This window comes from Ciconia boyciana, chromosome 11 (assembly GCF_034638445.1).
Source record: "Ciconia boyciana chromosome 11, ASM3463844v1, whole genome shotgun sequence".
Classification (NCBI taxonomy): Eukaryota; Metazoa; Chordata; class Aves; order Ciconiiformes; family Ciconiidae; genus Ciconia; species Ciconia boyciana.
This window is the reverse complement of record NC_132944.1, coordinates 22,294,165-22,308,038: the sequence shown is the minus strand read 5'-3', so window position 1 is coordinate 22,308,038 and position 13,874 is coordinate 22,294,165. Positions and strand designations below refer to the sequence as shown.

The following is a 13,874-nucleotide window of genomic DNA, read 5'->3' as shown; positions in this document are numbered from 1 at the left end:
CCTGGGGGGACCTTGCTGGGGTCCCCTGGGTGCCGGCCCTGACCGTGCCCTGCCCGCAGGCAGACGCGGTGGAGGGCAGCCTGATGGGCTTCCCCGGCGAGCGCGGCCCCACGGGACCCAAAGGAGCGAAGGTGCGTGGCTGGGTGGAAAGGAGCGGGGCAGCCAAGGCGACCGAGCCGGGGACGACGCGATGAGCCGGGCTGGGACCGAGGACAGTGTCGGGGCAGGCATCCCCAGGGGGGGCAGCGGGGGCCGATGGCATCTGTCTTCTCCCCGACGCAGGGCGAGCCGGGAGCTGAGGGTGAGCGGGGACCCAAAGGAGATAAGGTCTGCGGTCGTAAGTCTCCCACTGCCAACGGGGCAGCCCCATGGAGCAAAGCCCCGGGCGGGGGTGCTACTGGGGACACCTCTCTTTGGGTGTCACCGGGCCCTGCCGGGGACATGGGAAGGTCCCTGCCTGGCCTGTGACCCTCTGTTTGTCCCCACCGCAGGGTGAGGGTGGCCCGCGGGGCGAGCGAGGGGAGCCTGGCGAGAAGGGCAGAGACGGTGCCCCGGTGAGTACCGCACTGTCCCCCCGCCTGGCGTGACCCCAGACCCCTGCCTGGTGTGACCCCGGACCCCCGCCTGGCACTGACCCCATCCCCGTCTCTTGCGCCAGGGTCTCCCGGGCGAGAGAGGGCTGGCCGGCCCTGAGGGGAAGCCGGTGAGTGGGGATGTGGTGGGGGGATGCGGGCTGGGACCGGGGGCAGGTCCTGTGGTCCCACACCAGCCACCACTGGCACCAGCGGGAGCGTTCACATCTCGTTCACCTCCTTCCCCCTCCGCACAGGGCACGCAGGGCTTTAGGGGGCCTCCCCCCCGCTCCCGTAAGTACCCCAGGCTGGGTACCGCACACCGGGAATGGGGAGCATCCCTGGGGACAGGCAGAGCTGCTTGGGGGTGGTGGGCTCCCGCTCACCTGCCGGCTCTGACGTGGTTCTTTTGCAGGGTTTGCCAGGCTTCCCCGGTGCGCTGGGACGCCCGGTAGGTGTCTGTGTCCCCACCGTGTCACTGTGCCCCCCCCCGCCTCAGCACGCACGGGGCTCCCGGCTGAGGGCACTGGGTGAAGCCGTGGGGGCCACCCTGCTGTCTGTGTGGGTGCTCGGCCCCGGGCTTCTTGCCGGGAGCTGGCCAGGCTTGTCCTCACTTGGCATGGGTGCTTGCCAGCGCCGCTGGCACTGTCTGGGGCTCCTCTCCCAGGGGACACCCCGTGCACCCACCGGGGAAAACCCATCCCTGCAGTGACCCCATCTCTTCCTCCCTTCAGGGCAGCCAGGGGGACCCGGGACCCCCAGGACCTCCGGTAAGAAGCCACCCCGCACCACGGGCATGGGACTGTCATGCAATGGGGACGTCAGCCAGGGCGGGCGTCCCCCCAGGGAGCAGGGAGGGGTCGCAGTGCTGGGACCGTGCTGCCCCACTGCCCCCTCCCCGTCCTGTGCCACCAGCAAGCACCACCCCAACGTAATGTCCCCTTGTCCCCTGCAGGGCAGCGCTGGCCCACCAGGGACCCAGGGCCCAGCTGGGACCAAGGTATGGCACCGGCATCGCCACCTCCGACCGGGCAGAGGAAAGCGGTGCCTTGCCAGATTTGGGAGCTGGAGGGAGGGCGGGCCACATTTTGGGACATTTTGGGCTGGAGGGAGGGAGACTTCAGGCTGGCCCCCTCCCAGATCCAGCCGGCCCTGGGGAACAGCCCCGTGGCAGGCACGGGGACGTGGCCCTGACCGCGGCGGCCGGTGTGTCGGGGCGGTGGGACTGACATGGGCGCTCTCTTCACAGGGCGATCCGGGGGAACCTGGCTCCGGCATCCGGGTGAGCACTCGCGCCCTCCCTGCCAGCACTCACCTGCTCCCCCCAAACCATTTGCGCGCCCCCAAACCATTCGACCCCCCCCAAAGCTGCCTGGCCCCGCCGCCACGCACCTTCCCACGGGGGCAGCCGAGGTCTTGGCCGTACCAGGGCAGCGTGCCGTCCCCTCTCTGATGTGGCTGTTTCCATTGCAGGGCTTGCCCGGTCCCCAAGGCAGCATGGGGCTGCCCGGCCCCCCCGGCCCCCCCGGCCCAGGGGTAGGTATTTGCAGCCCCCCCCGACCTCCCCCTTGGCCGTTCCTGGTGCCCGGGCTGCTGCTTGATTTCTGCTCGTGTCTCCCTCGCAGGGCCCACCGGGTGTCCCTGGGCAGCCAGGACAAGTGGTGAGTGCGTTGTCCCCTCCCTGCCCAGCTGCCATCAGTGTGGGCGCTCGGGGCTGCTCGAGGGGCTGTGGGACCCCCACGCCCCAGCCCCACTCTTGCCGCCCGCAGGGGGAGAGCGGAAAGCCGGGCGTGCCGGGCAGGGACGGCGTGCCGGGGAAGGACGGCGAGGCGGGGATGCCTGGGAAGATGGTACGTTGCTGCTCACCCCTTCCCGTCCCGGCGGGAGCCCCGCGGGGCTCAGCCCGGGGTGTCTGCGGCTGAGGCTGAGGGCTGTGCTGCTTGTGCCAGGGCATGCCGGGGCCTTCAGGCCCTGCGGGTCCCAAGGGAGAGCCAGGGGATGCCGGAGCCCCAGGGCAGGTGAGTGCGGAGCTGCCTCCGCAGCGGCCAGGAGCTTCCCTGGGCTGGGATGAGGGGGAGCATCCCCGTGCGGCCCTGCTCACCTGCCCGCTCTCTGCTCTGTGCCCAGGCCATCGCCGGCCCTCCCGGCGCCAAAGGCGAGAAGGTAAGGAGCCAGGGTGCGAGGCGGGGAGACCCCCACCCTGGGTGCTGCCGAAGCCACCAGGGCTGGGGCAGACGGGGGTCCGCAGGGTGCTGAGCACCCGTGTGTCGCTGCAGGGCGAGCCGGCGCTGCTGGAGGGCGTGCTGCTGGGAGAACCCGTGAGTTGGCCCCGTTAACCTCATCCCCCCTATTAACCTCATCCCCCCCATTAACCTCATCCCCCCCCCACAACTCCCCCTGCCTTCTGGGGCACAAGCCAGCCCTGTGGCCACCGCCCCCCGTCCCCTAACGCCACTCTCCCCCCCGGCAGGGCTCCAAGGGTGACCGAGGCTTGCCTGGCCCCAAGGGCGAGAAGGTGGGTGCTGCCCCGGGGGGCAGCGGGGAGGGGGCCGTGGGGGCCCTGGGGTCCCTGGCTGCCCGGCCACAGCGGATGGATCCGGCCGCAGCTGCTCCCCCCGTGCATCATCACACGCCCCTGCTTTTTGCTTGTTTCCCCCTGCCAGGGGGAGCCGGGAGGATCCGGGGAGCCGGGAGATCCCGGGGAAGACGTGAGTAGGAGGCACATGGGGGGCCGGGGGGTGGACGCTGCGGGCAGCGGATGCTGTTGGGGGGTGGGACCTGCGCCCTCGTCACCTACCGCCCAGCCCTTCCCGGTGGCTTGGTGTCTTCGCAGGGAGCCAAGGGGTCCTCCGGAGCCAAAGGGGAGAAGGTAGGTGTCCCCTGCTCCCAGGGGTGCTCCCTAGCCCTGGGGGGCCGCTCCAGGTGGCACGGTGCCCCTGGCACCCCTGTGCCCGCCAGCCAGGGGACGTGCCACGCACTCTGCCACCACACAGGGATCGCCGGGTGTCAGTGTGCGGGGACCGCCAGGACAGGATGGGCCTCCGGGTTTGAAGGTAACCCCTGTCCCCATGTCACCCTGGCTCTCACCACGTCTACAATGCCCGGGTGCTGCCCTGGCTTGGCTGGCCGAAGGAGAAGCACGCTCCTGAGGGGCTGTTTTCATGGACCCCATCTTTCTTCCTCCCTGCTCCAGGGTGACATCGGCTTGCCAGGACTACCAGGACCCCCAGGCTTAGCAGGCATTGCTGGGGCACCGGGACAGCCGGGTCTGAGAGGGGATAACGGGCAGCCTGGCCCACCGGGTCCCCCAGGAGAGAGGGTAAAGGCTACAGCCGGCACCTCGCCTCACCGGTCCCGGTGACCCTGGACCCTTGGGCAGTGTCAGTGGGGTCCCTGCAAGCCCCGCTGCCTCCCAGCCGCAGTCCCTGCTCGCTCACCGGTGTTTCCCTGCCAGGGTTTGATCGGCTTTCCCGGGAGAGACGGCACCTCCGGACCACCAGGACCCCCAGGACCCCCAGGGCCGGCCGTGAGTATGGGGCTCCAGTGCTGCAGCGTTCCCGGGGGTGCAGGCTCTGCCCTGGCTCCCCTGCCAGCTCGGGCAGGGTGACGGGGACCCACCCTGCACCTTCCCAGCCCCTGGGGCTGGGGATTGCCGGGGGCTCCGGCGTGGGGGCGGGAGCCACGGTCGGACCCCCAGGGATGCTTCGCGGGATGCCTGGCATCCCCTTCCTCCCGTGGCTTGCTCACCCCTCTCCTTTCTTTTAGGGCACACAAGGGGCCTCTGGCCTGAAGGGTGACAAGGTAGGATGGGGGGCAGCCCTACAGCACGAGGGTTTGTGGGGCTGCTCCTCTCGTGGGGTGTCCCTGCTGCAGCCAACCCCCGGGGGATGCTGAGCCCACTCTGGATTGTGGCACATGGGAGCCTGCTCTGTGCCAGGCACCCGGGGAGGTGGCGGGGACTGTGGGGTGTCCCCTGGCATGGCGGGGGACGTGGCATGGCTGGGAGGAGCGGTGGGCAGCGAGGACAGGGATGAGCTCTTGCTTTCCCCGTGGCAGGGCGTGCCGGGGGCCGGGCTGCCAGGAGCCAGAGGCGAGCGCGGAGACCCAGGGCCACGGGTAGGTACTGCCATGGTTCCCCCGTGTCCCTGCCACAGCTTCCCGTGTCCCCACTGCCGGGGACGGGAAATCCCACGGTGCCAGCCCTGAGGGAATGGCGAGCCAGAGCCGTGCCTGTCCCCGGGTGGGATGGTGCTGGGAGTCCCCGCATCCCAGACCCCCTTCTCACATCCCTTTCTTCTCACAGGGTGAAGACGGGCGCCCGGGGCCAGAAGGGGATCGTGGGCCGGCGGTAAATACCCCCCTCCCCGGCTGCACCCCCATCCTGGCCCCTCCCTGACCACCCCTCTCCGCTCTCCCACAGGGTTTGCCTGGGAACCGGGGGGAGCGCGGGGACAAGGTAAGGGACTCTGGGGAGCTGTGGGGGGCGAACGATGCACCCCCAGGGATGGGGGTCCCCAGGGAGGTGCTGCCCGCTCCCTGCCGTGCATCCTTGCAGCGTCTCACCATCTCCCCTTCCTCGCAGGGAGATCTTGGGGCCCCGGGGCCCAAAGGAGACAAGGTGAGTCCCCAGCGTGGGGGGCAGCGGGAGGGAGGGCAGCAGCGCTGGCCCCTCCGCTCACCCCTCCCTCTCTCCTTCGGGTGTCCAGGGCGATACTGTGGTGCTGGAGGGGCCCGCTGGAGCACGAGGCAGCAAAGGGGAGCCGGTAAGAGCTGTCCCCATCCTCCCTGTCCCCCTCTGCGTCATCCCTTTTGTCCTGATGGGCAGGGGCCCTCCTGTGCATCCCCCTCCCCAAGACCCTGCCTGCCCTGCTGCTGGCGCAGGGCAGCTCCCAGCCCTACGGGTTTGATCCTGCACCCCCTCTCCCAAGTGGCACAGGACAGCCCCCCACTTCTGCCTGCCAGAAGAGCTGGGGGGGCTTCTTGCTGCTGAGGGACCCTCACTCGCAGAGCACATTGTCCCCTCTCCTTCAGCCACCCTACGGACCCCCGTGTCCCTGCCCTGGGGGGGGTCTGAGCGTCTCCCCATCCCCTGACCCCTCCCTGTGTTTCCCCCTTTGCAGGGAGAGCGTGGCCTGAAGGGCACGGAAGGGGACAAGGGGGACAAGGGGGAGCAAGGCATGCCCGGAGAGAAGGTACAGGGCTGGGGGGGCTCATGTGGGGCTGGGGGCTGCTGGACTGGGGACCGTGGAGGGCTGTTGACGGGGCGATGGACAGACGGACCGGGGCATGATGGCATCCCTGTGCCGGTGCTTGTGGGCACCCTGGCGTGGTGCTTGGCACCCCAGCAAGGGAAGGTGCCGGAGCTGGCCTTGGAGGTCGCCATGGCTGTACTGTGGCCGTGTCATGGCCAGAGCTCTCTCCCTCCTGCCCTGTGGCGATCTGGGTTTCTGCTTGCAGGGGGTGAGAGGCGAGCAAGGCGAGAAGGGCTCCACGGGCTTCCCCGGGGCACGTGGCCCCGGCGGGCAGAAGGTAAGGAGCTGGGCACCCCCCACTGTGGGGGGGTGCTGGGGAGGGTGCTGGGGGTACCGTCCCCCTCACCTGCCCTCACCAATGCATTTGCCTTCCCCAGGGAGAGGTCGGAGCATCGGGAGAGCCCGGCGAGCCGGTGAGGAGACGCGTCTCGGTGCCGCTGCCACCCCGCTGCAGGGCGGGAGCGGACCCCCGTCACGCCATGTGCTCTTCCGCAGGGCCAGCCTGGCCGCGATGGGATCCCTGGAGCCCGGGGAGAGAAGGGGGACATGGGACCCCTGGGCATGCGTGGCCCCAAGGTGGGTTGGCCCCTCTGCCCGCCGGTGCTCTCCCGGCCAAGACCCGCGCCGACTCGGCGTGGCTCTGACTCCCCTTCTCATCCTCGCAGGGTGACCGGGGCATGAAAGGCGCCTGCGGCATCGATGGGGACAAGGGCGAGAAGGTGAGTGGGTGCCCGCGGGGTGCCGCAGGAGCCTGGATGTTGCCTGGAGGCTGCGACCCTTTGGATCCCCTCTGCCAGCCGAGGGGAGCAGGGAGATGGCTGAGGCCAGAGCTCGGCCCCATGGCAGGGGCACGGGGTCCCCTCCTCTGCCGGCAGCTCTGGGGTGAGCATTGAGGGGCGCAGGACTGACCGCCCTGCCTCTCTCCTGCCCGCTGTAGGGAGAGCCGGGGATCCCGGGGCGCTCGGGGCTGCCGGGGAGGAAAGGCGAGCCGGTAAGCACCGCGCTGACACCGGGGTGGGACTGGAACGTGCGGCTGGTGGCTAACGGACATCTGCTTTGTCCCCCAGGGAGAGCTGGGTCTGTCGGGACCACCGGGCATTCCCGGGAAGGAGGGGCTCATGGGACCCAAGGTAGGTCAGGGCGGTGCTGGGAAAAGCTGCGCTGGCACTTCAGCCCCCCGGCTGCCTGTCCCCAGCTGCCTGTCCCCGGCTGCCTGTCCCCGGCTGCCTGTCCCCCTCTGCCTGTCCCCCTCTGCCTGCCCCTTCCTCTTCACAGGGCGACCGGGGATTCGACGGGCAGCAGGGAGCCAAAGGAGACCAGGGGGAGAAAGGAGACCGGGTGAGCGGGCTGGAAAGGGACAGTATGCGTTGCACCGCATTGCTTTCACCAGGATCCGGCCTTGGTCAGAAGCACATCAGAGTCCGATGCTCCCAGAAGAGCCATCGGCGCTGCTCTAAATTATGTCACTAAACTACAAGTGACAACAAATCCCCCCTCTTTACAAGAAGGCACCAGTGCCGGTGCTTCAGGGATGCCCAGCTGCTGGATCAGAGGATGCCCATGGCGCAAGCTCTGGGGCCGGGGGGCTCCGGCACCCCCGGCCTCACCCTCTGCTCTCCTGCAGGGTGCCCCGGGCATTATCGGTGGCCCTGGTCCCCGGGGTAGTGACGGTGCTCCTGGCCCCCCCGGGCCCCCAGGGAGCATTGGCCCACGAGGTCCCGAGGGCATGCAGGGCCAGAAGGTGAGTCCCCACCACCGGTGGCCGGTCCCCCTCCGAGTGCCGTGGGGAGGGGAGGGCCCTGTCCCCAGAGTGGGCGAGGGGTTGGTGGCATCAGGAGTCATGTCCCAGCTCCGTCCCTGCCCTGCCAGCTCGCTGGCTTTGGGGTGGTCTCTTGTGTCCCCCTGCCCAGGGGATGGCGCCTGGGGGGCTGGGACCCTGCTTGTCCTGGGGCTGGACTGGACCCATCCCCATCTGCACTTGCACAGGGGTCCCTGGGGCGTGGGGACGGGGAAAGCAGCACACCTGTGGTGCTGGGGAGAGCAGAGAGGCTCCAGAGCCACCAGCCAGATCCCGAGCATGCGTCCTTTGCAGGGGGAGAGAGGCCCCCCTGGACAGTCGGTGCCCGGGGCCCGCGGCGTGCCCGGCATCCCCGGCGAGAGAGGAGAGCAGGTGGGTGAGCGGGTGCCTGGCCCTGCCTGGGCGAGCCCCAGCCGGGAACAGCCTCCCACCTCCCTTCTGCTTGTCCCTAGGGCAGTCCCGGCACCCAGGGGCTCCGTGGGGAGAAGGGGGAGCCGGGCATGACGGTAAGGAACCAGGAGGGAGCTGGCACAGGCTCGTGGCACTCGGGTCACCGGGGTGGGAAGGGGTGCCGGATCCATCCCGCTGCCGCTGATGGAGGGGCTTCCCCCACCTCCGGGCTCTGCTGGGGTCTGGGGAAAGGGTTTTTCCTCCTCTTTAACTGCACCATCCCGCATTGCGACGTGGGTCCTTTGCCCCTCCGTGTGCCGGGCAGGAGGAGGAGATCCGCGCCTTTGTCCGGCAGGAGATGAACCAGCACTGTGGTGAGCATCCCTCACTGCTGCCCTGGGGCTGGGGGGTCTGGACCCCGCTGTCCCTGACCCCCCCCTCCCCCCTGTCTCTCCCACAGCCTGCGGCGGCCACTTCCCACGGCGCCTGGATTCACGTGAGCACTCAGGTTGCGACTCTCCCTTCCTACCCCCTGCCCCTGCCCCGCGCGTGTGGCACTGAAAAGGTCCCGGCACCCAGGGGTGCTGCCGGTTTTGGGGGCATTGGAGGTGGCTGGGACCCCCTGGGACCCCCTCGGTCAGGGCCGGCATTGGCATGGGACCGTGCGCAGGGAGAAGGGATGGTGCGTGGCAGAAGCGATGGCCCGGCAGGTATCCCCAGGGGCAGCCGGCTCGGGATGGTGCCAACGGGGCCTGGGCGCTGCCAGGGTCTGCCTGATCGAGAAGGGACCATGGGGTCTGCGCCCCATCCACGCTTGGGTGCCGGAGCCAGGGCGGGCGGGCTTGCAGGGACCAGGACTGCTGGAGGGGAGGGTGGGCTGGAGGAGTGGGATGGAGGGACCGGGGCAAGGGGTGGGCTGGGATGAGGTGGGTGCTTTCTCTCCAAGGAGGCTGGGGGGCTCAGGCCAGGAGCAGCCTCCACTCTGCCCAGGGAGGAGGAAGAATCATCCGCCAGGAGAGGGAGCGTGGCCAAACAGGTGATGGCGAGCCTGGGGGACCTACAAGATCTGGCCCCGTGGGCACGTGTGCCTCCCCATCGCCATCCCCATCGCCATCCCCATCCCATCCCATCCCCATCCCCATCCTGCTGGGCTCCCAGCGGGTGCTGTCTCACTGAGCTCCTCCTGCCTGTCCCTCCTCCGGGAGTCCCCGGCAGCCCTGGTCTGCGGTGCAGAGAGAGGAGGGGGTGTCCCCAGGTCCCCCGTCCCTGACCGTGTACCCCGGCGTGCTGCAGCAGTGCTGAGGCAGTGCTGGGTGGCTCCGCACCTGCAAAGGGTGGTTTCTCCCCAGGAGGCAGCGGGGAAGCACCCTGGGCCCCCTCGCCTCCTCCCTGATGCCTGCACCGTGTCCTTCCCCCTCGCAGGGCTCTTCACGCAGCCGTTCCCCACTGGCAGCCCTCGTGCAGTCCCTGTGCTCAAGTTGTCACATGCTGAGGAAGAGGAGGGTGAGTGTCATCCCTGTGCTTTTAGTCCCCGTCCCCCTTTTCCCCTGCTCCGTGTGTGTGTCCGGTCATGTCCCTGCCCTCCGCTCGCAGGCACGGAGGGATAATCCATCAGCAGCCGTGCTGCCGGTCCCAGGGGGCTTTAATTAAAGAGCAGGGAGAGGAGAGGGCAGCAAGGAGTGTGTGTGCATGTGTGTGTGTGCGTGCAGGCGTGCACGGGTGCGTGCTGCGTGCGTGCAGGCGTGTGCAGAGCCAGCACCATGGCTGGGGGGAGCAGGACGGAGGGGACGGAGGGGGAGGCAAGGGCTACTCACACCCGGCGCTGTCTCCCAGGGCAGGGCAGGCGGGTCACGCTCGACACCGACGACCTCGAGTACGAGAGCGTGTATGGGGAGGAGGAGGACTACGATGAGGTCCTGGAGATGGACAGCTCGGAGCAGCACGCAATGGGTGGTGAGCTTCCCTGAGCCTGCCTGGCACTGAGGATGGAGCCACCGGGAGCGACCGCGGGGCTGCCCGGGCTTTGCTGGGGTGATGCCTCCACGTCCCGCCTGGCAGCAGGTCCCCGTGCCCTCTGGCTGGGGGGGATCTGGGATTTGCAGCCCTCTCGCTGGCACCCAGGCGGGGTGCGTGTTCCCCATCACAGCCCTGTGCCGTGCACTCCGTGCGGACCTTGCGCTCCGTCCCCCTCACCGAAGCCATCACCGGCAGTGACGGGTGGTTTGCTGGGCCGGTGGGACCTGCTGCCCCTGGCAGGTTTCCTGTGCTCCTGGTCGTGGGCCGCAGGGGGGGATCCCAAAGCCCCCAGGAGAGCAGGGAAGCCCCGGCGGCAGCAGCAGCATACAGAGGGTCCCTCCGGTACCCTTCCAAGGGACGCTGTGGCCATCATGTCCCTGTGCCACCTCCCTTCCCAGCTCTGTCTCCAGCCTTTGCTGGGAGCTGCCCTTGGGAGAGGGCTTGCCCAGGGTGGCATCTCCTGCCCTCACTCTGAGCACTTGGGCAGGGCACAGAGATGTCCCCTCCAGCCAAACCCTGCCCGCGCTCAGCCGGGAGCCATTCCCCGCCTTCCCTTTCTGGGGTTTCTCCTGCTCTGCCAAGCGGGTCTGGCTGCCTCCACCGCCGGTGTGCTGCCGGCTCCTGCCTGCCCTCACCATCGCCGTTTGCACCCCACAGCCGAGCCCTGCAGCCTGCCGCTGGATGAGGGGGACTGCCAGCGCTACACGCTGCGGTGGTACTACAACCAAAGAGTCACCGAGTGCCGGCCCTTCGTCTACAGCGGCTGCTGGGGCAACCTCAACCGCTTCGACAGCAAGGAGGAGTGCGAGCTGCGCTGCGGGCAGCGCCCAGGGACAGGTAGGCACGGCACTGAACGCCCACCGGTACCCGCGGGTCCAGCAGCCTCCCCACCCGGTGCCGAAGGCTTGGCCGATGCAGAGCCGGGGGGACGACGCTGGTCGCCCGCCTCGGCTCTGACACCACCTCACTTCTCTCCACAGATGCCCGCGGTGTTACCGGCGGCAAGGTGGGAGGGCAGCCGACGGCGTAGGTGTGGGCAGTGTGTCGGCAGGCAAGGCTGCCCGGCGGTGGGGCCCAGCTGCCACCCCGGCCGGGGCTGGGCTGCCCGCGGTGGCAGGGGTGCCATGCCCGCCAGCCCCCGGCAGGAACTTGGTGCTATTTCTAACGTGTCTTATTGCTGCTCACGGGTTTTTTTCCTTTCGTATCAGTTTTATTGCCTGTTAAGGTGAAATTTGTATCAAACGGGAAACCATCCCCCCCCCGCAAGGCTCTTACCCCCCTTTCCCACCCGCAGGTTTCCTGGGCTGTTCCCAGTTTGATTTTTAACTTATTTGCTGCTGACGGGACGGCGCTTGGCCCCGTGCCCCCTCTCCAGCTGCCCAGGAGCAGAGATGGGACTTGGCGTGGTTGGGCTCCCCTCCTCTCATCTAATACCCTCGTCCCCTTCCCTGATCCCCCCACAGGTCCCCAGACCCCCCCCCGCTCTCTGCCAGGGGAGGCTGCCCACATCCCTGGGCCAGGCGGTGCCTCATCCCTCACCCCCCACCCTGCAACCAGCTCCATCTGAATAAATTTCACCTTAACCTCAACCGAGACCCGGTTCCCCTTTTGCGGCTGCGATGGTTTGGCAAAGACCTGCGGTGGGGTGGGGGGGGCAGAGGCTTTCTCCGTGCGCTACCCTCCAGCTCGCACGCCTGCCAGCAGCATGTCTGTCTCTAGTCCGGGGGGTGCTCGCCTGCACCCCCCAGCCCGTCGGGGAAACCCTGAGGATGGTGCTATGTAAGAGGGGGTTCCTCCTCGCCTACGCTCACTCTCAAAGGCTTCGTGAAAGCGATGCCGGCTCCCGGGGTTCCGCAGCCCCTGGGGCCCGGGGGGCTGCAGGCTGCCGGGCGGGCTTTGTGGCACCCACACGTACTGCTGCTCTCTGTGTATATCTATATACAGCGAATGTATATGTGTACCAGTGTGGGGGGGGCATGATATTAAAGCTGTGCTCACGGGGAGATGCCACGCTCCTTGGCACGCCGCCGGAGATGCCCGTGGGGTTTGGGGCCAGCTCTTAGCCATGCGTGCCCCCTGCCCGCCCCAGCTAGGATGCCCTTCCCCGCTGCTTGCTGCCGGCAGTGCTGGCTGGGGGTCCTCACCCCCCCGGGGACCCCGGTGCCCCGTCCCTGTGCCCTGCACGTGCCTGGCTGACGCAAGCCAGGCCATGACCCCCCCGGCCACGCCGTGACGTGTCGACACGCAGGACTGCGGTGCTGCGTGATGCGCTGGGTGAATCAGCGCCGCTGGGTAATTTTAGCTGCTCTGACAAGCCGGGGGGGTGAGATCCTGGCCGTCCGCGGGAGGAGGAACAGAGCCGGCGTTCTTTCCTCTCTCTCCCACCACCAGGGAGGCAGGACGGGTCACCCTGCGGCCACGGGGGTGGGCAAGACCCCCAGCGGTCTGAGCCCCAGCCCCAGGCACCCTGGCTCCTCGCTCCGGCCAGCCCTCCGGGCTGAGCACGTACCAACTCATCTCACATGGGTGCTTGCCCAGCCTGAGAGCCCCTGGGTGCTCCCACAGCCACTAAGGGGGGGAATTCTGGGGAAAAACCCTTCTGCATGGGGCTCACCCCACAGCAACACCCACAGGCTGCTCCCCACTGCAGGCAGCTGGTGGAGGGGCTGGGCCAGGCTGGACTGGTGCAGGTGGGCTGCAAACCAGCGGCGTCCCGGTTGGACTGGGTGCAGGTGGGCTGCAAACCAGCGGCGTCCCGGTTGGACTGGGTGCAGCTGGCTGCAAACCAGCGGCGTCCCGGTTGGACTGGTGCAGCTGGCTGCAAACCAGCAGTGTCCCAGTTGGACTGGGTGCAGCTGGCTGCAAACCAGCGGCCCAAGCAGCGCTCCAGGGTTGGCACAGCGGGGAGGTGATGTGTCTCCAGCAATGTCCCCCAGCTGGCCAGGGCCAGGGGTCCCTTAGGACAGCAGTGCCAAAGCGGCACTGGGTGACGTCCGGGAGCCTCGTGCGGCACAGCGCCAGGGAGGCTGGCACTCGCTGTCGGTGCCACAGACGCCAGCCAGCGGTGATATGGATGTGCATTTTCTCCCTTCCTTAAGTGATCAGCCAAGGCTGATAGGAGCAGGAAGGCTCAATTAAGATGGATTAAAAACCATCTTGCGAGTCAGATGTGAAATAATTACGCCTGAGCCGTCCCGGGTTCCCAGAATCCCCTCCAAATACAGCTGATGGAGCTGAGGGGGCAAATGCCCACCCACGGCCCGGGATGATTTCATCTGCTATTAGCCAAAATGTATTAATAACATCGTGTGTGTCCCCCCGCCGTGTGTCACCGTCACCCCCTCCGCGGGTCGGAGGTGGAGCTGGGGGCAGGATAAGAGCCGTGGCTCGGCGGGGAGCGGGGCAAACCCCCAGCTTGCGGTCCCTGCACCCCAGGAGCATTGCCTGAACACTGGGGAGACGAGGACCTGCTGGAAATGGTGAGGCTGCGGCCTTCGGTGGTGCTTTCCAGGGGGGTTTTAGCTGGGAAATGGGTTGCAGGGGGTTGGATGCTTTTCATTACTCTCTTCCCAGCTAGTTAAACCACCTCTGGCTGCCTGGTCCAGTACTTTCCAAAGGGTTTCACCCCGGACATGGGTTGCAGGAGGCTGGATGCCTTTCACTGCCCTCCGTCCAGCAGGGCTAACCCCGCTGGGCAACTGATTTTGGGGAGAGGTGGCCATACAGCAGGATTTGTGCAGCGGTGTCCCCGTACTCGCACTGACCCCCACCCACGGCACAGCACCCTGCATCCCCTGGGGCTCTCCCTGGGGGTACCAGGGCCGGGGCCGGGGCGGAGGAAGGTGC

General features: G+C 68.2%; 1 protein-coding gene across 1 annotated transcript in view; it reads left to right on the top strand.

Moving 5' to 3' along the window:
* COL7A1 (collagen type VII alpha 1 chain) overlaps positions 1–11,732 on the top strand; it is a 31,442-nt gene extending 19,710 nt beyond the window's left edge. Inside the window, exons 77-120 of the mRNA XM_072876048.1 lie at positions 60–131; positions 283–327; positions 492–554; positions 659–703; positions 988–1,023; positions 1,307–1,342; positions 1,528–1,572; positions 1,822–1,854; positions 2,046–2,108; positions 2,198–2,233; positions 2,342–2,422; positions 2,522–2,590; positions 2,700–2,735; positions 2,849–2,890; positions 3,043–3,087; positions 3,236–3,280; positions 3,406–3,441; positions 3,566–3,625; positions 3,766–3,891; positions 4,027–4,098; positions 4,338–4,373; positions 4,629–4,688; positions 4,876–4,920; positions 4,993–5,028; positions 5,155–5,190; positions 5,279–5,335; positions 5,693–5,764; positions 6,030–6,101; positions 6,202–6,237; positions 6,320–6,400; positions 6,490–6,543; positions 6,762–6,815; positions 6,892–6,954; positions 7,100–7,162; positions 7,449–7,565; positions 7,917–7,994; positions 8,075–8,128; positions 8,338–8,386; positions 8,473–8,520; positions 8,959–9,048; positions 9,435–9,515; positions 9,846–9,965; positions 10,686–10,865; positions 11,009–11,732. Coding sequence (XP_072732149.1) covers positions 60–131; positions 283–327; positions 492–554; positions 659–703; positions 988–1,023; positions 1,307–1,342; positions 1,528–1,572; positions 1,822–1,854; positions 2,046–2,108; positions 2,198–2,233; positions 2,342–2,422; positions 2,522–2,590; positions 2,700–2,735; positions 2,849–2,890; positions 3,043–3,087; positions 3,236–3,280; positions 3,406–3,441; positions 3,566–3,625; positions 3,766–3,891; positions 4,027–4,098; positions 4,338–4,373; positions 4,629–4,688; positions 4,876–4,920; positions 4,993–5,028; positions 5,155–5,190; positions 5,279–5,335; positions 5,693–5,764; positions 6,030–6,101; positions 6,202–6,237; positions 6,320–6,400; positions 6,490–6,543; positions 6,762–6,815; positions 6,892–6,954; positions 7,100–7,162; positions 7,449–7,565; positions 7,917–7,994; positions 8,075–8,128; positions 8,338–8,386; positions 8,473–8,520; positions 8,959–9,048; positions 9,435–9,515; positions 9,846–9,965; positions 10,686–10,865; positions 11,009–11,058 — 2,718 coding nt within the window. The 3' untranslated portion in view covers positions 11,059–11,732. The remainder of the gene's footprint in view (positions 1–59; positions 132–282; positions 328–491; positions 555–658; positions 704–987; positions 1,024–1,306; positions 1,343–1,527; positions 1,573–1,821; positions 1,855–2,045; positions 2,109–2,197; positions 2,234–2,341; positions 2,423–2,521; positions 2,591–2,699; positions 2,736–2,848; positions 2,891–3,042; positions 3,088–3,235; positions 3,281–3,405; positions 3,442–3,565; positions 3,626–3,765; positions 3,892–4,026; positions 4,099–4,337; positions 4,374–4,628; positions 4,689–4,875; positions 4,921–4,992; positions 5,029–5,154; positions 5,191–5,278; positions 5,336–5,692; positions 5,765–6,029; positions 6,102–6,201; positions 6,238–6,319; positions 6,401–6,489; positions 6,544–6,761; positions 6,816–6,891; positions 6,955–7,099; positions 7,163–7,448; positions 7,566–7,916; positions 7,995–8,074; positions 8,129–8,337; positions 8,387–8,472; positions 8,521–8,958; positions 9,049–9,434; positions 9,516–9,845; positions 9,966–10,685; positions 10,866–11,008) is intronic.
* Positions 11,733–13,874: the final 2,142 nt, after the last annotated feature.